General features: G+C 51.2%; 1 protein-coding gene across 2 annotated transcripts in view; it reads right to left on the reverse strand.

Annotated features, from left to right (window-relative positions):
* Window positions 1–13,347: 13,347 nt before the first annotated feature.
* Window positions 13,348–21,574, reverse strand: part of SV2C (synaptic vesicle glycoprotein 2C) — a 208,219-nt gene continuing 199,992 nt past the window's right edge. The window contains exon 12 of one of the 2 annotated variants that reach the window (XM_038532518.1): window positions 13,348–14,168. In XM_038532518.1, the coding sequence (XP_038388446.1) occupies window positions 13,985–14,168 (184 nt within the window). In that variant the 3' untranslated portion in view covers window positions 13,348–13,984. The remainder of the gene's footprint in view (window positions 14,169–21,574) is intronic. The other variant, XM_038532517.1, reaches the window with a different exon arrangement.

Here is a 21,574-nt window from a genome sequence, read left to right on the forward strand (position 1 = left end):
TCTGAGGTCATCCAGCTAGAAGTGACAAAGCCAGGAAATGGATCCAGAAAACTTGGATCCAGCATCCATGCTCTTAACCAGTATGCTACACTATCTATAGTTAGAAATAGAGACACCTGGGGCCGCCTGGGGGGCTCAGTCGGTTAAGCATCTGAGTCTTGATTCTGGCTCAGGTGGTGATCTCAGTGTCATGAGATGAACCCCACGTGGGGCTCCATGCTCAGTGGGGTGTCTTCTTGAGAGTCTCTCTCAATCTCTTTCTCTCTCTCTCTCTCTCTCTCTGGCCCTCCCCCTGCTTGCAAAATAATTAAAATCTTAAAAAAAATAAATCGAGATACCTGTAGATTTAGTTTTATTATACAGAGTCAAATTATAGGTGTATGGCCTCTGGTTGAGCTAGGCATCAAGTTAAGTGTGTTAGGGAGACAAAGGTAAATGAAAATAGCTCTTCCCTCCAGTTGTTTTAGGCTGCTGGAGGAGACACACACATAGGCTCCTTTACCACAAGGAGGTGAACCCTGGAGATTATGGAAGTTCAGCTGCCAATAAAGGAAGTCAGGGTAGGCTACCTGGGGCAGGTGAGGCTGCAACTGGATCATTTCTTACCTGTGAGAAATGAGGAGGTGCAGTGTTCACTGCGATGCACAGCCCAGATCCTGCTTTAAGACTAAAGCACTTATTCCTCTGCTGCCTGGAATGTTGTCTGCCAATGGGGCTCACAGTTGAATCCTCCCCTGGCCTTCCTCTTGTCAAAGGGAGCCGCTTCACCCAAGGTTATCCCCTTGCTCAGATGGCCTCATGCCACGAATTGTTGGTGGGGTTACAAAGGCCCACCCCCTTTGCCTCAGTTTGGGACAATTCTGCAAGATGTCCCATAAGCAGGGCTGTATGGGATCAGTGGAGACCTCTACTGTGGTTCTGTCACAGTTAATTTGCCTTTTGCCCAATGCTGTTTTCTTCACTCCTTGATGGGGGTCATTCCCCAAAGCACTCACCAATACATTTCTTTCATGAGAATCTCTCTCCCAGAGTCTATTTCTGGGGAAACCTGAGATGAGAAGGCAAGCAAGGTGGAAGGGCCTTCTGGTGGAGGGGCACAGGAGGAAGTCTTGGCAGTGTCTACCAGCACCTGTGTGCCAGCAAGATGGATGCACTTGGGTGTAGGGGGGCTAGGGGGCTGGCAATGGAGGCAGGGACAAGATCATAGAGAGCCTTGTATGCAGGCTGAGGATTTGGATTGTATCCTCAGATTGCTCATTCATACATTTAACAAATATATATATATTTTTAAGATTCATTTATTTATTTTAAAGAGAGAGAAAGGAGCACAGGGGATGGAAAGAGGCAGAGAGAGAGAGAGAGTCTCAAGCAGATTCCACTCTGAGGGCAGAGCCTTATGTAGGGCCCAGTCTCATGACCCTGAAATCATGACCTGAGTAGGAACCAAGAGCTGTTCATCTAACCGACTATGCCAGGCATCCCTCATTTAGCAAATATTAATTGTGTGCCTACCATATGTAAGTCATGGTCCAAGGCACTGGGGATACGACGGCAGTATTTCTCAGCCTGTCCCATATTTGGCATTGGTTGCTACAAACATCGTGGTGTATCTTTGCATGTCTTTCCAAATGGTCATACCAATTTACCTTCCCACCAGTAAGCAGCAGTTCCTTGATGAGAGGTCCTTGTCAACACTTGGTGTTATCAGTCTTCTACATTTTAGCCATTCTGGGGAGAGTGGACATTTAGTGGTGTTATAACATGGTTTTATTTGCGTTGCCCTGATGACTCATGAGATTCTTTTCATTTTTTTTTTTTTTTAAATAAGCTCTATGCCCTACATGGGGCTTGAACTCACAACTCCAACATCAAGAAGAGTCACATGCTCTACCCACTGAGCCAGCCAGGGACCCCTCGTTTTCATATATTTGGATGGCCATGTTCTTCTGGACATCTTTTGTCAAGTTTCCATTTAAGCCTTTGCTCCTTTTCTATTGAGTTATCTTTTTTGTATTGATTTGTAGGAGTTCTTCATCTATTCTGCCCTTGATCTTAGCCAAAAGGCTGAGAAGTGATTCTTCATCTATTCTGGATAAAAGTTCTTTTTTGGTTATTCAAAGTGCTGACATCTTCTCTAATTCTGCAGTTTGCCCTTTCACTCTGTTAATGGTGTCTTTTGGTCTTCTGATCAATACTGAATGCACCCAAAATGAATTCCAGCTAAATGTAGAACTACGTGTGAAATGAAAAACAATAAAGCAGCTAGGTGAGGAGAATGTCTTCATGACACTGGTGTAGACAAAGATTTTTTATATGATCCTCAAAGCACTAGCCTTTAAAGGAAAAGTTGACAAATTAGAGTAGATTAAAATTAGGAACTTCTGTGCATCGAAAGACATCATTAAGATAATGTGTGAGGCACTTGCACTGTATCATTCGGTCCTTTTGAAGAGTGACATCCCACTATTACAGATAAGAAATTGAGGCTCAGAGAGGTTAATCAACCTGCCCTGGACCACACGGCTTGCTAATGGAAAAGTTAGGGTTTGAATTCAGGTTTAGCGGAGTCTAGAGACCAAGCTCCTCACTCCTGCCTGGGCTGTGCCACCATTACCGCCTCCAGATGGTACCTGCGGGGCCTGCACACTGTCAGGCTCCAGACACCTGTCACCATTGGCTTCTCATTGTGCCTTCTTGTGTGCAGGGGTCATTTAACATGGCTCTTCTTCCTCCCTATAAATTGTTCATTTCCTCCTCCATTGTTTTGTTAGCTTGGCCTACTGGGAACAGTTGCTTTTTGGCTTTTTTTTTTTTTTTAGTCCCAAAGAAGCAAGACCCCTCTGGGTTCTCTTCACAGCAGCTATGCTTGGGAAAGACTTGGGCAATATTGTGTGCGTGGAGCAGGTGAAGGGCAAAGACCCAGCCGCCAGGGAAGAGGCAGCCCTTGAGGAGAGCCAGGTCTACACTGTCCACTCCAGACCACTGAGTCAGGGAGGTATCCTGGTGTGTGTGCCACCACCTCCTCCTGTCTCACTGGCCGCCAGAGGCCCTCCTGTGGAGCTGGGCCCGCCTCTCTGGCAGGGCGGATCGCCGCTGAGTTGGGGGGCTGGACAGGTCCCCGGGAGATGCCGGCAGGGTCCGGAGAGCCCAGCGGCTGTAGAGCCCCATCGAGTGGGCCAGGACGCTGCAAGGGCTGCTGCAAGGGCCGCGGCCCATTAGCACACTGCACCTCCACAGCCTCGGGGGAAGCGGGGGCAGACCTAGACCTCATCCAAGAGCCGATGTGAGTCCATCTCCGCTTAGCCCGTTGGCTGCCAGGTCCTGGGGCTGTGTCAAGGGCTTTGCGAGGCTTTGTACCATATTTTCCCAATACTTACAAATCCCAATGAAATACAAACCAGCATCATTTCTAATGTGGAGTTCTAAAAATGAACACGCAGAAAGACCGATTTGAGCTTCCTCCAGGCCCACACAGCTGCTAAGCTGAGGGCAGGCTTCAAATCCACATCTGTGTGACTCTGAAACTCAGGGGAGTGCTTACCACAAAGCTACTGAAGCATAAACCCCGGGGTCCCCATTTGCGCAGGTCCCTCTGGGGCACAGGGAGGGAGGGCCCTACCAGTGTACTCAAATGGTCATATGTTCTTTACAAATTTGCAAAACTAAAGAAAAAAATTGCAAAATTAACAGATAATTTCCTTAGTCAGTTAAAACTATCATTTCTTTCTACTGTATCTTCTCTTCCTCAAAGTTGCCCTGGTGTTGGGTGGAGCTGGGCATTTTGGAAAGCTGGCTGAGAGGAAGTTGAGCTGGGTTTGGCTTTGGTGAGCTACATTGATGGAGCTCACCATCACTTTTGTGATGGTCAAGTACTGAAAGCTGTCTCACCGAAGGTATGGCTTGCAGGGATATTCCTGCGGCCTGCACAGCCCACTCGCGCGGCCTTGTGACTAAACACCCAGAGCCCAAGGCTGGATGGCAAATACGAATGCGGTCTCTGCCTTCAGCACAGGAAGTATGTGGGAAATGGAGAAGAAACAAGAAATTAAAACAAAACCAAAAACTATTGGTAACCAAAACTAATTTTTATCTTTCTGTTCCCTCTCTAGACAATGATACCACAAAACGTTACCATATGAAGAGTAATCAAAGAGTATGCAGCCAAATAATACAGAAAGAAAAAAAAGATGTGTCAGGCAGTTGATTAATTGTAATAGTATATTATTTGGGGGGAATTTTACCCTAGTCTGTGATATGTGTCAACTTTTAAAATTTTATAAATTGAGGGAGCTTCTTTTCTCATCCTAAGTAGTTCCTTTGCTTGTTATCTTTTTGGTGATAATTTTCCTAAGGGGGGACCCCAAAACATGGAACTGACCCTGCTCAAATGCATGCTTTTAGCAACAGTGGTATCTTGCTCCTCACTACATTGGAGGCTTCACCAGTTCTCCGTGTGGGTTGAAAAGAGGGACTTTGAGGTCTGGAAAAGCCCAAGCTTTGTGCACTTTAGGAAGAGCTACAGGTGTCCTCGCAGGGAGATGGGGGCCTCTGGGACCCTGGAACCGGGGTGCAAGAGCACAGAGAAGGCCCGGTCTGCAGTGGGCCGCCTCCCATGTTTTCAGAGGTGGGAAGAGGAGTGGGGGCAACTTGCAAGCCATCTAGCTCCCTGTGGGTGCACCAGCCCTCCGTAAAGCCCCATCCCAGATGGCATTTGCTGGGGAGACTTCCTCGGACATCTCAGTCCAAGGTGCCTGCTCCCGAGCAAGGATGCAGGTGTGAACAGGTGTGAGCAGGTGCAGCCGCTGCGCTCTCCAGCAGCGCGTGGCCCTGGGGCTGTGAGCACACCGGCAGGGCTGGGGGTGGGCGGTGGCCGGCGGGGGTAGTGGGGCTGGGGCTCGCGGTGCTCCCCAGCTCCCGGAGCTGCCCGGGCTAGAGCCTGCCTTCCCCCCACGGGCTCCTTGGTGGTTTGCACGTTGCTGCCCTGGACATGAATATTTCAGTGAGCTTGAAATTAGTTTCTATAAAAGTTCAGTGTTTTTAGAAACAATTAAGGGCAGCTTTAGGGTTCTTGAGACTTCCGTCCTGTAGCCCCACTACCACACAGAGAAGCACCCAGTAATCAATCCTATTGTGAGAAATATTGCTTGTAAACAAGGCACTTTGGATAGCACTTTTGAAGATGTCTTAAGGCTCTTAGCTTAATTTTTACATTTGGATTTGGAGAAATATTACTGAGGCCCGGTGTCTGGGCCGCAAATTACAGGAGGTGACGATGCATCTGCCCCCCGCCCCCGCCCCCAACAGAGGGCCTGGGCAGCCCCGGCTGTGGCGGTGACTCCGGGAGCGCCCGCTGGGCCTGGCACGGAGGTCGCACCCCAGGACCGGCCCCAGACGGGCTGCGCGGCTCAGAGGCCCTGGTGGAGGCGGAACTGCCGCACCGCCCTCCCAGGATTGCAGAAAATTATTGTACAGACGCACCGGTCTCCTTTGGAATCCTAGTAAGCAGGGAGCCCGAGGAGGCCAAGAGTCACCGTCCTCAACGTGCTGGCTGGCCTGCTTTGGGGGGGACCTCTAGCCTGACCTGTTTCTGGCTTAGGAGTGCGGGGCCCAAGGAGCATTCCCATATCTCTCTTTTATGTCCCGCCCTGAAGGAACACAAGCGTGAACGGGATCCAGCCCTTGCCACTCCTCCCACGTGACCACAGGCAAATTCAATCACAATCTGTATGCAATACACACATGGCACAGTTCTGTACACAATAAAATAGTATTTGGGCAACGTTCTGGGTTGAACCGTGTCCACTTGAAAGTCATGTTAAAGTCCTAACCCCTAGTACCTCAGAATGTGACTGCATAAGGAAATAGAGTCTCTAGAGAAGTAATTAGCGTAAAGTGATGTTATTAGGGTGGGTCCTGATCCAAGGAGCCCTTATTGGAATAGGAGATTAAGACACAGACATGTGCCACAAGGAGGCCATGTGACGACACAGGAGAAGATGCCCACCTAAAACCGAAGAGGGAGGCCTCTGAAGAAATGGACCCTTTTTACATCTTGATATTGGACTTTGAGCCTCCCGAATTGTGACAAAATAAGCCTGAGCCAGTCTGTGGTACTTTGTTACGGCAGCCAGTACCTTTTTTTTTTTTTTTTTTATTTATGATAGTCACAGAGAGAGAGAGAGAGAGAGAGAGGCAGAGACACAGGCAGAGGGAGAAGCAGGCTCCATGCACCGGGAGCCTGACGTGGGACTCGATCCTGGGTCTCCAGGACAGCGCCCTGGGCCAAAGGCAGGCGCTAAACCGCTGTGTCACCCAGGGATCCCCCAGCCAGTACCTTTGTAATCTCAGACATCAGTGTGCAGGAAAAGATATTCCTTCAAGGCTCACGTTGTATTGTTTGAACATACTGATTGCTAGGAATTTCACATTTGGGACTTTGCAGCCACCAGTCCTGGCCAGTCTTGAAGATACTTCCTCAGATCTCACAATGATCCTTGGCCAAATTCATTGCACCCTCACTGTCTTCTGGTGAGTTCCCATGCCTGCCATAATCTCTGATGCTATTAGGGGGTTTTTAGCCTGTGGAGTCCTCTGTTTCCTCATGGGAGAGTCTTACCATGAAACAGGAAAGAAAGGAAAAGGCAGCAAATGGTAACTAAGTAATCAATAGGTTCTAAATCTGTGGGCTGGTGGCTGGAGAAAGGGAAATGATCAATATGCAGTGATGGGCTGGCTGTCTCCATTCTGGTGGGGAGTAGGAAAAGGGAGAACAAAATTGCTACAGCAGAAAGAGAGGATCTAGCCTTGGAGGAGAGAACCTGGAAGAAGTATGAGCAGGCCCCAGAAGAAGGAACAGCCTGCAGGGGGAAGTGAATGCACAACCTCCAGGGTAGTGCTTATCCCATAGAACTTTTGGTGATGGGGATCCCTGGGTGGTGCAGCGGTTTAACGCCTGCCTTTGGCCCAGGGCGCCGTCCTGCAGACCCAGGATCGAATCCCACGTCGGGCTCCCAGTACATGGAGCCTGCTTCTCCCTCTGCCTGTGTCTCTGCCTCTCTCTCTCTCTCTCTCTCTCTCTGTGTGTGACTATCATAAATAAATAAAAATTAAAAAAAAAAAGAACTTTTGGTGATGATGAAATGTTCTGTACCTGTGTTGTCCAATATGGCAGCCACTAGCCTACCACAGGTGCCGGGTGAGCATCTTGAAATGTGGCTAGGTATGACTGAGGAACGGAATCCTTACCTTAGTTGTAGTTATTTGAAGTGTAACTATAAGTGGCTGAGTATGGCAGCAGTGTTAGCTAGCACAGTTCTAGAACTCCTGGCCCACTGATGTTTGCCTCCTCAATGGCGACCTTCGTTTTTCCTTGCTCATTAAACTTCAGATGTATTCAGGTAGTCAGAGGCCATGTGTTTTAGGGGAGAGAAAACGCCTGCACTCTCTAGAGGGGGGAATGTTGAGTAGTCTAAGCCAGACTTGGTAATTAGATTCCCCTTTGTAGGGGGGTCTAATGGATTGGTTTAGGAATAGGCAAATGATGCAAAATCTGCCAATGAGACAGAACAGCAGGTCTGCTGGAGGATTATGAGAATGTTCTCCATGATCTTAAAAAGGCTCATAAAGGGGCACCTGGATGGTTCCATTGGTTAAGCGTCTGCCTTCAGCTCAGGTCATGATACCAGCATCCTGAGATCGAGTTCCGCATCAGGCTCCCTGCTCCTCCCTCTCTCTGCTGCTCTCCCTGCCCATTCTCTCACATATAAATAAAATCTTTAAAAATTTTTTAAAAAGGGTCATAAAAAGGGCATATTCTTCCTTCTGGTCTTTAGATTTTGTGTGAAGATCTGACTTGCCGGGGTTCTCTCACACCCCGGAGGGGATGACAGCCAGTGTGCTGAGGATGGCAGACATAAAAGGTGGAAGGAGCCTGGGTCGTGAGTGATGGTGCCCAGCTATGTCATAACCAACCTTGGAACTGTCCTGCCTTCTTTGTTACATGAAGTAACACTTCCCTTTATTACTACGGATACTTGAAGCTGGGCATTCGGTTAGATGCAGTAAAAGCATTCTTTTGGGACTAGCAAATCCATGGCAGGCAGTGTGTGTTTCTGCCTTCAATGCCAACGCTACAAAATACAGCACCTTTCTCACCATTCTTCTCAAACTAACATTCTAAGCAGCCGCTACCAGACAACTGTGTTGATAGGCTAGATACAAATCTGTTTGCTATTCCTGTTCTAGGGTGGAAGGAGCCAGGCTTGTGCTCTGCCACCAACTCCCCCACAAACGTTTTCTTCCCCATGGTCCTGCCTAATGATCAGAGAGTGTTCCTGTAAGATCAGCAATACCTCAATACCCACGATAGCAGCCCACGGAAACAATTCAAATAAGCCTGAATCAAGGAAAACAGGTTTTCTTTATGCCCAAGCATATACAAGAAAGTGCTTATTTTTAAAGGGTCAATTCATGCTTGGAAGGGAAGTCAGTCACAAGGCAATCTTTATTTGAATATAACGGAGCAAAAAAGCTCTTTTATTAATAATCCGATGTACATTAAATATCTTTGCAGCTGTTACATGAATGTTAGGTATCTGGCATATAAATGTATACACGCTTCCACATCTGATAGATTTATGCTGTACACGAGTCGTCCCACACAGAGCATGCCCTTTCACCAGGATACGCACCGGTGTCTGGGGACATTTGTCAAAACATACTTGGTCAAACATTTTGGCAATTGGGAATCAGACACAGAGGAGCATACCAGAAACATGAGTTCACAACAGGACCAGCTGTACTGAAGATGGAAACTCCAGAAACCTGAAACAGAATGTACTGGGGCTCACACATGCAGCACATATATACATACAGTACAGTTGGGGTAACTAGAACATTCGTAGCAGGAGGGCTTACAGAGCAGCAAAAACAGGAAAGGAACAAGACGGAACAAAACAAAACACCCAAACGCCAAAACCTAGGCCAGGACCCCAGGCAAGACCTCAGTGCGGAGGAGAGTGGATCGTGGGTTAGCACGTGTCCAAAATGGAAGTTTACCTGAAAGAAAGAAACTCTCTCAGGACTTTACTTACAGTGTCTAGACGTGAGTCAAGGACACATGATCTATTCAACATGTTCCCAGGTTAGAGTGAAGATACATGACCACAGTTTAGATGTTATAAAAGCACGCATCAAGAAAGAACATTTCTGTTTTCTTCTGTCTGATTTAGGACGTAGATTCAGTACAATAAATGTCTAACAATAGTGGTGGAAGTGAGATTAAGCAAATCTGTCTGGGTCTAGCCAGGCAACCCTGGTGAATGTCAAAGGCAAGGAGGGGGTTTCCTTCTTGGACACGGACTTGGGGGTTAGAGGGAAGACGCCGCATAACTTCAAACGAATTTATTTTGGTTTGCGCAGCATAAAATAGCCAATTTATGGTCCCATTCCCAAAGGAGCAGTACCCACAGGAAGCAGCGGGTTCTGCACGCGGCGGGCCCTGCTCCGAGTGGGTATAAAGGTGGAAAGAAGCCCTCTGTGCAGGGCACCTGCTACGAGCTGCGGTAAACCGGCCCGACTGGGATGGGCTTTGCAGATTTGTTACTTAATTCCAAGTTTACACGATGGGTTTTCAGTGGTGGCGGTGTTTCTCAGCGCCCCCATCCCGCGGACAGCCCCCCTACCCCCCACCCCGGCTGCAGGCTGCTGTGGGCCCCAAGGGGAGTGGGCCCGAGGGCTCCATCCTCCCTGCACCGCCCCCCCCCCACCTGAGCGGTGGCCCTTGGCTCTCAGGAGCACGAGGCCGGGCCAGGCCACCGGGCACCTCTGGGGTCAGACCCCTGTGCCTCCTCCCCCGCGCCCCCTTCCGACAGCGTACCCCCCTTGGTCCTGGAAAGCTCGCTCCTGCCCCAGGGCACCTGCTGGAGGCAGGAGGAAGAAGACCTGATGGGGAAGAAAGAAGTGGGGGTGCAGTGCCTGGGGGTGGGGGCAGACAGGCTCAGCGGTGGAGAAGAAACCGGGGCTCCCGCAGCGGCCGGCAGAGGGACCCCAATGGCTACTGGCTCCCCTCAGGCCCCAGTCCCAGAGGCCTTGCTATTTCAAGACACTTTACAAGAGGCACACACTGCTTTTCAACTGCAACCTAAAAGTCTCCTGCCACTAACTGCCTGAACCTGTTTCCTGGGTGGCTTGGCTGCCAAGGGGAGCGGGACGGTCTCGGGGACGAGGGGGGAGGGGGTCGGGCTGACCGGCTCTGAGGGGCTCGAACAGACGCGCCCAGCCTCTCCCGGCCCACCCCAGGCCTACCTCCGAGGGCAGCAGGACCCACAGGCTGAAAGCCGACGCCTCCGCGAAGCAGGGGCCTCTCTGCTGCGCCTTCTTCCTTGAGTCTTACCTGACCCGCTTTCCCCAGGCGCCCGATGCCTCGTTTCCCTCGCCTTCCCAGCATGAGCAGAGCCTCTAACAAGGGCCAAGACATCCAGGCGCTTCCTCCTCCAGGCAGGATGCTCCCGCTCTGAGGGGCTCCGAGCTGCCCACCCGAGGCGGCTCACCACCTTTACATCCGGGACATCAGCTCTGCAGTGCCAGGGAAGGGGCTTCGATGTGGCACCTGGGCTAACTTGGCGGGCAGGCAGCGCCCCGCGGCCCTGGACCGCACTGTGCCAGGATGCACGGCCCTGAAGGCTCTGCGCCCCTCTGCGCCCCCAGCCCCATGCCTTCAGCACAGGCCCAGGCAGGTCCGTGAACCCGACCCTCGACCCTCGTAACTCAAAATCCTGGGACCCTCCGGCCTGTGGACTGATGGAGAAAGAGCCCAGAAAGCCCGGCACTGCTGTGTCTGGTTGGGGACACCCCGCTGATGGGGAACGCTCGACATTTGGGGCAAAGGAACATTCCGCGCACGACCGGCCCTCCACACCTGAGGCACACAGGGACGCACATGTCCAGGAGACGTTGGTAGTTTTCTTCTGTCTACTTATCCGGATGGCGGGGGAGGCTTTCCTCAGAACACAGGTGCTTTGGCAGAAAGACAAACTAAGGAACATGTAGGCCGGTTCAGAGCGCCGTAGCACCGACGTTTTTCTGTTGCTGCAACAGAACTTGTGTTTCTGCAGGTTTGGTGACTGCACCAAGTTCATGTCTGGACCACAGCCTCACTTTCCTTCATCAGTGGAGGCGGTGAGACCTGGCGGCGCGTCCTGGGCCAGCGGCCCCGCTTCATCGCAGAGCGGAGTGTCCGCGTAGGCGCGGCTCCTCCTCCAGCTAACCCAGAGCCCGGGGCCAGGCCCGCTCACACCTGCCACATAGCTGAAGGGGACAGACCCGCCCACACCTGCCACATGGCTGAGGAGGACAGGCCCGCCCACACCTGCCACATGGCTGAGGGGGACAGGCCCGCCCACACCTGCCACATGGCTGAGGGGGACAGGCCCGCCCACACCTGCCACATGGCTGAGGGGGACAGGCCCGCCCACACCTGCCACATGGCTGAGGGGGACAGGCCCGCCCACACCTGCCACATGGCTGAGGGGGACAGACCTGCACACACTTGCCACATGGCTGAGGGGGACCGACCCGCACACACCTGCCACATGGCTGAGGGGGACCGACCTGCACACACCTGCCACATGGCTGAGGGGGCCAGGCCCGCCCACACCTGCCACATGGCTGAGGGGGACAGACCCGCACACACCTGCCACATAGCTAAGGGGGACCGACCCGCACACACCTGCCACATGGCTGAGGGGGAGAGACTCGCACACACCTGCCACATGGCTGAGGGGGAGAGACTCGCACACACCTGCCACATAGCTGAGGGGGACCGACCCGCACACACCTGCCACATAGCTAAGGGGGAGAGACTCGCACACACCTGCCACATAGCTGAGGGGGACAGACCCACACACACCTGCCACATGGCTGAGGGGGAGAGACTCGCACACACCTGCCACATGGCTGAGGGGGACAGACCTGCACACACCTGTCACATAGCTGAGGAGGAAAGGACCGCCCACACCTGCCACATAGCTGAGGGGGACTGACCCGTACACACCTGCCACATAGCTGAGGGGGACAGACCCGCCCACACCTGCCACATGGCTGAGGGGGACAGGCCCGCCCACACCTGCCACATGGCTGAGGGGGACCGACCTGCACACACCTGCCACACAGCTGAGGGGGACCGACCCGCACACACCTGCCACACAGCTGAGGGACAAAGCCGACTGTGGGAAAATCAAGGTGGTGCGAATGATGCAAAGGAGGCAGAGGAACCGGCGTGAAGGCGGGACAAGGTTGTGCCCGCGGCTCTGCGCCCGGGCTGTCCGGATTAGCCTGGCTCGCCCCCGGGCCACCTGGGAGGAGTGGGTGGGGCGCCGGGAGGCCGAGGGAGGCCCGCCTGCAGCGGGGGCGCCGCGTGGGGGCTCAGGACGCAGGCCGGGCCCTCCACGCCGCTGCAGCCGGGCTCCAAGAAAACCGCAGCGGCTGGGCCCTGCTGCTCGGGACCTGCTTCGTTCTACTCGTTTACCGTGAGCACGGACATCTGGGCGCTCCCGGCCGACAGCCTCGCGGGCCGGGGAGTCCGGGGGACCAGGAGCTGGAGCTGACCCGGGGTCGCCAGGCGGCGGGGCAGGGGGCCGCGCATGCGCAGTCGGGGCGCTGGGCCCGCGCCGCTGCCCGAGGCCGCCGCTTGGCTCCTGCGGGCTCGGGCTCTCCCCCGGGCTGCACCGGCCTTCCCTTCCCTCCTCCCGCCGCCTTTGCGGGCGGGGTTCCTGGGGCTCGGCCCCGCGGGGGCCACCCGAGCACAGACCCGGTACTTCAAGGGCTGCTCGATTAATGGCTGTTCAGGAAGGAACGTGCCCCAGGGCCTGGCGGGCGGTCTGCAGCGGGGGGCGCCGCGGGGGGAGGGCGGGAATGTTGCGGTACCCCGGACGTCTGCGGGGCTGCTCAGCGCCTGGCCGCAGGGAGGCCCCGGAGTCGGGGTGAGCGCAGGACGCGGCCCCGCCCCCGCCGAGCTCCGCCCACCTCGCGGCCCCCCCGGGCCCCCCGCGCGGCTCCGGGCGGGCCCCCTGCGGCCTGCAGCCCCCGAGCGCCCGGCGTGAGCGGCCGACCCTCCGAGGGGAGGGCCACGGGGGCGGGCGCGGGGCGCGCGGGGCCAAGGGCGGTCTCCGGGTTCCCGATGTCGCGGGCCGCGCGCCGCCGCCGGGACACCACGCGGCCCCTCCGCGCCGGCAGAGGTCCGGCCACGCGGTCCACCCTGACCCCCGCCGCCCCGCGCGGCCTGTCTCTCTCGTGGGCAGGGCCACCTCCGCCGTCAGGCCTCTGGGAGCCCCACCCCCCCCCCCCCCCCACCCCCCCGCGCCGCACCGGTGCCTCTGAAAGGTCCTGCGGTAAGGGCGAGGATTGCTGGGCGTCCTTTTCTAAGTAAAAAGGAAATATCACTGTTTCAAAGAAAAAAAAAAAAAAGAAAAAAGAATCCCGTCCCGGCACAGATGCAGTAACATGCCCCCGTGGGTCAGAAGCAGGCCGCCCCCCGCGCCCCTGAGCACCCCGCAGTACCCCGAGAGCACCCCATGAGCACCCCGGAGCACCCCAAGAGCACCCCGGAGCACCCCGCGAGCTCCCCGGAGCACCCCTGAGCAACCCACCAGCTCCCCGGAGCACCCTGAAGCACCCCGTGAGCACCCCGCGAGCTCCCCGGAGCACCCGGTGAGCACAGCCGTAGGCAGCCTGGCCCAGCAGGACGCCGCAGAGCCGCTCCTCAGACTGCGGAGCCGGAGCCCAAGCGGCCCAGGGCGGGTGAGGATGCAGGGAAAATGCCGCAATCACACCTAAGTGGGGGGCCTGGCATCTACATCTTAGTCGCAGCAAGAGTTAGTGTTCTGGTATTTTCCACCTTTTGAGATCTGAAAAAATCTGAAGCCTTGGGTCAGTCCGGAGTGTCGAGCAGGGCAGGAGACAGACGCCTGCGGGCGGCTTGCTCCCCTTACATCAGGACCTGGGTTCGTGTGTCCGGCAGGCGCAAGCCCACGAGTCCTCCACACACGAGCACAGTGGACGCCAGCAGGATGGGGATCGACTTGGTGAAGCTGACCAGGGAGCCGAATATCAAGTTCCCGAGCACGGCCGCTGCTTTGCACAGGGCGTTCAAGAAGCCGAAGCCTGTCGCCCTGCAAGGGGAAGACACAAGATGAGGTTGACCAAGTGACTGCCCAGATGCAACCTGAGCCAAAAATGCCCTGGATGTGTATCATTAAGGCGAGTAATGACGTGCTCGATAGCACATCTGGGGGCCGGGACCCTGCTGTGGGCACCGTTCCTTCAGCGCGAGCGCATTTCTCATCACCTCGACTGATTCTTACCCTTCCCAGCAGTCCCAGTTCATCATGAACAGAAAGAAAAAGGAAATTTCGGGAAAACAAGTCTCTTCTCTCTTCCAGAGTTAAATTAAAATATTGGACCATGTATTTCTTTAGCCTTTGTTTCCCTCCCTTTCCTCATAGCTTAGTTAGTGTGTGAGGTTTTAAATAACTAAAGCCATGGGATTTTCAGGGAAAATTAGGGGTGACTGGCTTGCATTCCTCATCTTTCTGGTGCCACAGAGGTGGATCCCCACGCTCTCTTCACCCATGTTTTGGCCCCAGGCAAACACTGAATGCCAGGCTGAGGGCCCACAAATGAGCTCCTGGCCCTTCTTCCATCCTCCTCAGAGTTCTGCGTGGAAAATCATGTCCAGGAGAGGAGCAGATCACAGCCCTAGAGAAGATCCTGTTCACTCTGCTGGCGTTTGAATGTGGTTTGACTGTGCACTTCTAGGTAGGAAATGATTTGTATGAGAGCATCCTGACACCACTGACATCATGACACAATATGACTCTTCTCGGCCTTTATGCCAGTTCGGTTTCCTGTCTGTCACTGGACCCACCTGTGTATTAAAGGCAAATTGAATGCAGGATAATTGTTGGATGCATTTCCCCTCCCTCCAGAGGGAAGTGTATTTTATTTGCTGTGAAAGTGCAGCATCAAGTACACGTCTCTTTGATCTGTAAATGTGTAAGTGTGGGCCTGCCTTCGGCCAGTCACAAGAACTACTCATCACTATCAGGAGCTGTCCCTAGTGACATTTTCTACAAAGCGGAGACATTTATTGTGGTTATTATCTAACCAGCCCCTCCTTCCCACATCACAGAGAGAACGACAGCTTCTGTAGGAGCTAAGCCTGTGAATTTGTCCAGGACCAGTGAGTTCCTGGGTCAAAACAGAGGAGGGAGCAAAACACCAACTTTCTTTTTGGCCAGGACACCGGGGAAGTCGAGTAAGCAAGCCTGAGCAGTGTGGCGACATCACCAACTGTGTGGACTGTGGAAGGGGTGTAGCAGGATCTCTGACAGAAAAACAGGAACTTCTTGAGAAGATAGCAAGCTAATTTTGTACGCTTCTTCTTTTTGGTTTGTTTTTAAATAAAGAGACTGCTGATAGCAACAACCACTAGAAAGATAAGATTTAATAGGCTGAAACTATTTCCTTTTTTTTTTTTTTTAAGATTTTATTTATTTATTCCTGAGAGACACAGAGAGAGGCAGAGACACAGGCAGAGGGAGCAGCAGGCTCCCTGCGGGGAGCCCAATGTGGGACTCAATCCGGGACTCCAGGATCATGCCCTGAGCCACCCAGGCGCCCCTGATAACTATTTTTAAATGAAATTGCTGGAGGCCACATGTCAGGTACCACAGAGGACTTAAGTACAATGACATCATGTACTGCCTCCCCCACCTCCGTGGAGATGCCATGAGGCTGAACTCCTTTTTTCTTATTTATTTATTTTTTATTTTTTTTTAATTTATTTTTTATTGGTGTTCAATTTACTAACATACAGAATAACACCCAGTGTCCGTCACCCATGAACTCCTTTTTTCTTTCATTAACATTTTCTCAAGCAGTTTGAGGCTTTCAAAAAAATTGGGTGAAAAGCAAAGAGGGTTCCCATGTACTCCCTTCACTCCGCACCCCTGTTATTCACATCTTAGTATGGTACATACCTTTACAACTGATGAACCAATGTTAGTACGTTGCTATTAACTTACATCCATAGCTTATGTCACGATTCATTGTGTGTTTTGTATTTCATGGGCTTTGACCAATGGATAATGACATGTATCCATCAGAGGATCATATGGAGTAACAGTTTCAGTGCCCTAAAATCCCCTGGGCTCCTCCAATTTATTCCTCCTCTTTCCCTAGTAACCTCATGCCACCACTTTTTTGCTGTCTCTAATTTTCCCTTTTCCAGAAAGTCAGAGAGCTGAAATACTAGAGTAGTAGCCTCTCAGATTGACGCCCTTCACTTTTTTAAAACCGCATTTTAGTTTCTAGAAGCAAGGGTCATAAATGACCAAATACATCTTATGGTAGTAAGATAAACTCTATCGTTCTGGGAAAACTGGCTAGTGAGTATGTTGCTGATAAGAGAAAAACATTCTTTCCGTAGGAAGAAGTATCTCCACCCTGAACCTGCAGAATGACCCCAGGAGAGTTTACAGCTGGGTTGAAATAACTGTATTTTCCCAAGCTGTAACTCTGAACAAAGGTATAGAATACAGGTGACTCTCTCCTCATGGTACGGACAGCTCCCGAAGGTTCCTGGACAGCACTGAAGAGACGGCACTGGGAGCATCTGGTGTCGGAAGCTTCTAAAAAACCACAAATGATCAAATCTTTCCTATCGTATGACTCTCCATTTTCATTGACAGAGCAGGGGCAGTTCTTCACATGAAAGTCTCGTATGGATATAAAGCATACAGCCTCCTTAAATTAGCACTGGCATTCGAGAAAATGTAACCGTTCTTTCCTTAGATAAGTAAATTATTTCTTCTAATACTTGCGAGACAGAGGGTATGATTTCCCATGCACTGGACACACAGCTGGGCTACAAAAACCATTCTCAAGGTATCTCGCCCTTGCTGGTTATCTGTTTATAAAGGAAATAAGCTTTCAGTTCGTTTATTTCCTTGCTCTTCCTTCAAGGAAAGCCATGGACTTCTATAGACACACAACGTACGCGTCACCTCATGCTCATAAGTCTTTGGAGGGTGGGGAGCTCAGAGAGTTTGACCAGCTGACTCCTCAACGCAGGACAAGCTACATAATTTTTTTTTAAGATTTATTTATTTATTTATGATAGACAGAGAGAGAGAGAGTGAGAGAGAGGCAGAGACACAGGAGGAGGGAGAAGCAGGCTCCATACCGGGAGCCCGACGCAGGACTCGATCCCGGGACTCGATCCCGGGACTCCAGGATCGCGCCCTGAGCCACCCACTACACCCACTACAGAATTTTTTTTTCAGACCAAAGATGTTCCTTCTCCTAACAAGCAAGGACCACGGAGAAAGAATGAAACGATCTATTATCTTCCTATAAACTCCATCCCTTGTGCCCCTACCTCTCCAGCCAGAATCCCTTGTTTGCAATTCTTGCTACTTAAATCTTTTAAATGGAGATTCTTTCCCCAAACAGCACCCTGGGATCACAGCAGGTCCTCACGGTGGCTGTGGCCCTGCACCGTTAATCCGAGTGTCCAGGTCTGAGCCTGCTGCTGCTCTTGCGAGAGGCTTACTGTGGTGCTCAGGCTCAGCCGCCTGGGGGGTGGGGGGGTGGCCGCCAGAGCACCCCCTCACTGCAGCTGGACTGCGGCTTCCCCAGGGCCTTCCCAATGGAGTGGGTTCCAGCTCATGGATGTCATTACTAGCTTTGATTAGAGGCTGGGAAAAGGACACTGCCGGCACCATTCCAGATAGAGAGAGCCAAGTGTCGCCCTCACCGTCAGCCTCTACCTTATTTAGTGAGGGTCAGCCTTCAGGGCAGGGTCAGCCATGGGTTTTAGGGGGCTCCTGGGAAGAAGCAAGGGATGCAGAATAATAGTAGCACTTGGGCAGCGTCCGGCACATGGTAGGCGCCTTGCCACTGTTGGCCGTTGCTTTGAACGCTGACTCAAGAATCTGTCCCACTGACTGCTGAAATCAGGGAAATGAACTAAATGCTCATTTTGAAAAGGCCTGACATGGGGTAGATCCAGATTCAGTTCATGGAATTTACCTGTTTAGGGATAAAATGTAAGCATTCTCTTTGCTTAATGTAAACTTCTGGAAAAAGCTTTTTCTGGACAACTTATCTAGCAGTCAAATCGCTGCTAGAAGTTAGAAAAGGACTCAACAAAGTGCATTTTGCAAAGCACAGACAGTCCTTAAATTAGTGATAGCATAGCTCTCTCTCATCTACAGGGGAGATGTTCAAGACCCCCAGTGGATGCCTGAAACTAGAGGTAATACCAAACCCTGTTTTGTTTTTTCCTATACATACTTATTTGTGATAAAGCTTAATTTATGAATTAGGCACAGATTAACAATAACTAGAACAATAAAGTAGAACAATCACAACAATACACCATAATAAAAGTTAGGTGATTGTGGTCTCTCTCTCAAAATATCTTACTATACTGTGCTCACTTGCCTTTTTTTTTATTTTTATTTAAAAATTTTTTTTAAAGATTTTTTATTTATTTATTCATAGAGACAGAGAGAGAGAGAGAGAGGCAGAGGCACAGGCAGAGGGAGAAGCAGGCTCCATGCAGGGAGCCCGACGTGGGACTTGATCCTGGGTCTCCAGGATCACACCCCAGGCTGTAGGTGGCACTAAACCGCTGTGCCACGGGGGCTGCCCACCTTTTTTTTTTTTTTTTAATTTTATTTATATATTTATTTTTTCATTTGCCTTTTTAAATTTTATTTTTTTTAAAGATTTTAAGTCATCTCTATACCCATTGTGGAGCCTGAACTCATGACCCTGAGATTAAGAGTTCCATGCTCCACCGACTGAGCCAGCCAGGCACCCCTTGTACTCACTCATTCTTCCCATGATGACGTGAGATGAGGAGGTGCCTATACGAGGAGATGACATGAGGTGAGTGACGCAGGTGCTGTGACATGCTGTCAGGCTACTACTGACCTTCTGGCGCTGTGTCAGGAGGCTCAGCTGCCTCCAGACCTGAGGTGACATGAATCACCAAAACTGTATAAAGGGAAACCTCAGATAAGGGGGGGCTACTGTGCATCGTGATCTAGGGATTCATCCAGAAGCTGGCTCTTTAAAGCACAAAATGAATTTCATTTTTTTCTCATGGAAACAGCATTACAAATGATGGCAAGTTTCCCAGACTTATGTAAAAAAGCTATTTCACCACTTGAATCCATCTGAGCTACTGGGCTACAGTGCTGAGAGCACTAGAAACCCACTGAATATTAATCTAAGAGGCAAAATGGTTCTTAATATAGTTCTAATCTATGCATTCTTCTATGCATGTATTCATTTAATAATCATTCATTAAGCATGATGTGCCAAGCTCTACCCTAGGCACCAGGGAGCCCAAAATGAGTAAGATAAAGTCCCCTTTTGCATTAAGACAGATGCAAAAAGATCATGAGAGTACAGCTTGCTAAGAATTTAATATATATAGCCACAGGGTCCTACAGGAGAGAAGGGGGTGGAGGGGATCTTAGGTTGGGCATGGGGGAACTGAAGAAAGGCTTGTCAGAGGGGGTGGATGAGAACAGAGTTCATCTGGAAGCAGTTCAGCTCTCCAGGTGAAGGATGGGATGTGGACAAAGGTGCTCTCTGACTCTCAAAACATCCTCATATCTAAGTTATCTCCATGGTACCCTACTCAGTGTGTCTTAGACACTCCCACAAAGGCCTCTTGAGTGCCAAATGACCGCTTAACCCCAGTCCTCAAACAAGTGTCCCACTTGCTCATGCAGCTGTTTCAGTGTGGGGTCTGAAGAGCAATGTGGCTGAACTAGGGTACATGGACATGCATGACCATAGCCTCACCCAGGGCTGCTCAAGTCTGGTGCCCACTATCACCCGGGGAACTTCTATAACACAGTGGGGTGGCAATACTGATGCCCAGGGCCACACTCACAGAAATTCTGACTTTATTGCTCTGCTGGAGCCCAAGCATTGGTATTTTTTTTTTTTTTTTTGAAGCCTTGTGTTAATCTAAGGTGTATCCAGGGCTGAGAACCCTGGATTCTTCCAGAGATAACTGCATTTTTAATTGATTTGAATTTACTATCACATGCCAAAGGAACTTACAAAAGCAAACATCCACTCCACCCCTCCAAAAAATGGTTTTCATTTCTGAATTCCTTTTAGTGTGCTTCTAGTCACATCCCTATTATTACAAACCACAGGATTCATACAATTTTGCTTCTGCTTCCCCCCAATCATTAATAAGACCATCCCATGTTCATGTTTTAAGACAAAATGATGAGGCATATGGCCATTATTTCTGTGACCATACCCTTGGATAATTAGGGGCTCTCCAAACAGGGGAGACATGAGGTATTGCAGTGAACACTGTCCTACGTAAGATCTCCTTCATTTGGATTGTTCATCAGGAAACACCAGGCTCTTCTGTCTGGATTCAGCCTAATTGTTAGGGCAAGACTGTGGAGTCTTTCTGTTCATTCATGACCACCCTCAGGATGGGCGCATGGACACACGGACACTTGCAGAAGGAACTAAGGAATTTCCTGACATCTTCAAAATACGTTGGAGGTAGATTTCTATCAAGGGCATCCTCAGGGGCATCAGTCAGGTCATGTGTGTTTACTGATGTCCGTCTATCATCGTGCTTTCTCAGAGGTACAATTTCATATTCGTAAGCTGGAAAAAACTGAATCCAATTGCTTTCTGATCTTCAAGGAAAGAGAAAGTTTGCTTTGTCCAAGTAAGTAGTATGTGTCCTCCTTAACTCGGGAAGATGGCATCCTATACCACTGCAAGCAGGGCTTGCCTTACATACAAGTGGAGAAGGACAACCTATGGTTTGTGAGCCAAGAGGATCCCTGGGCCCAAAGCAGCCCTCCATCCCCCTCCCATCCCCATCCCCATCCCCATCCAGGGTCTTCCTATTGCTTGTGCTGTCACTATGCAAATAGTCATGGTCAGGCAATGACGACGGAAGTCTTTGTGGCTTACCCTGTATCTGATGAAGCTAGGTAGAAGTAGGTTGAGTGCCTGGGTCAGAGTAGATAATGCTACAAAAGCAAGCACTGGGAGGCAACTTGGAGTTCATGTAAGGCCAGGATTCCTGAGCACAACTGTATATCCCAATTACCAGCTGAGCTTCCTAGGAGCCAATTCCCAGAGCTCCACCCCAGACCTGCTAGAAGAGGGGCAGGTGTGTCTGTGCTGGGAGCAGCACTGCAGAGTCACAGAGCCGGTTTGAGTCTCAGTGACCCAGGGCAAGTTACTTTCCCTCTCTGTGCCTCGTTTTCCTCTCTAGAAAACAGAGTAAGGCTCCTTACTCTTGTAGGCTTGGAGTGACGATTAGATATTGTCACTGAGGTGACCTAAATCCTCGGCACAGAGCCTGACTCACCTCTGTTTTTTAAAAAAGATTTTATTTATTTATTTATTCACGAGACAGAGAGAGGCAGAGACACAGGCAGAGGGAGAAGTAGGCTTACTGCAGGGAGCCCGATGCAGGACTCGATCTCAGGACCCTGGGATCCCGACC

Source organism: Canis lupus, chromosome 3 (genome assembly GCF_011100685.1).
Source record: "Canis lupus familiaris isolate Mischka breed German Shepherd chromosome 3, alternate assembly UU_Cfam_GSD_1.0, whole genome shotgun sequence".
In the NCBI taxonomy this organism is placed as follows: domain Eukaryota; kingdom Metazoa; phylum Chordata; class Mammalia; order Carnivora; family Canidae; genus Canis; species Canis lupus.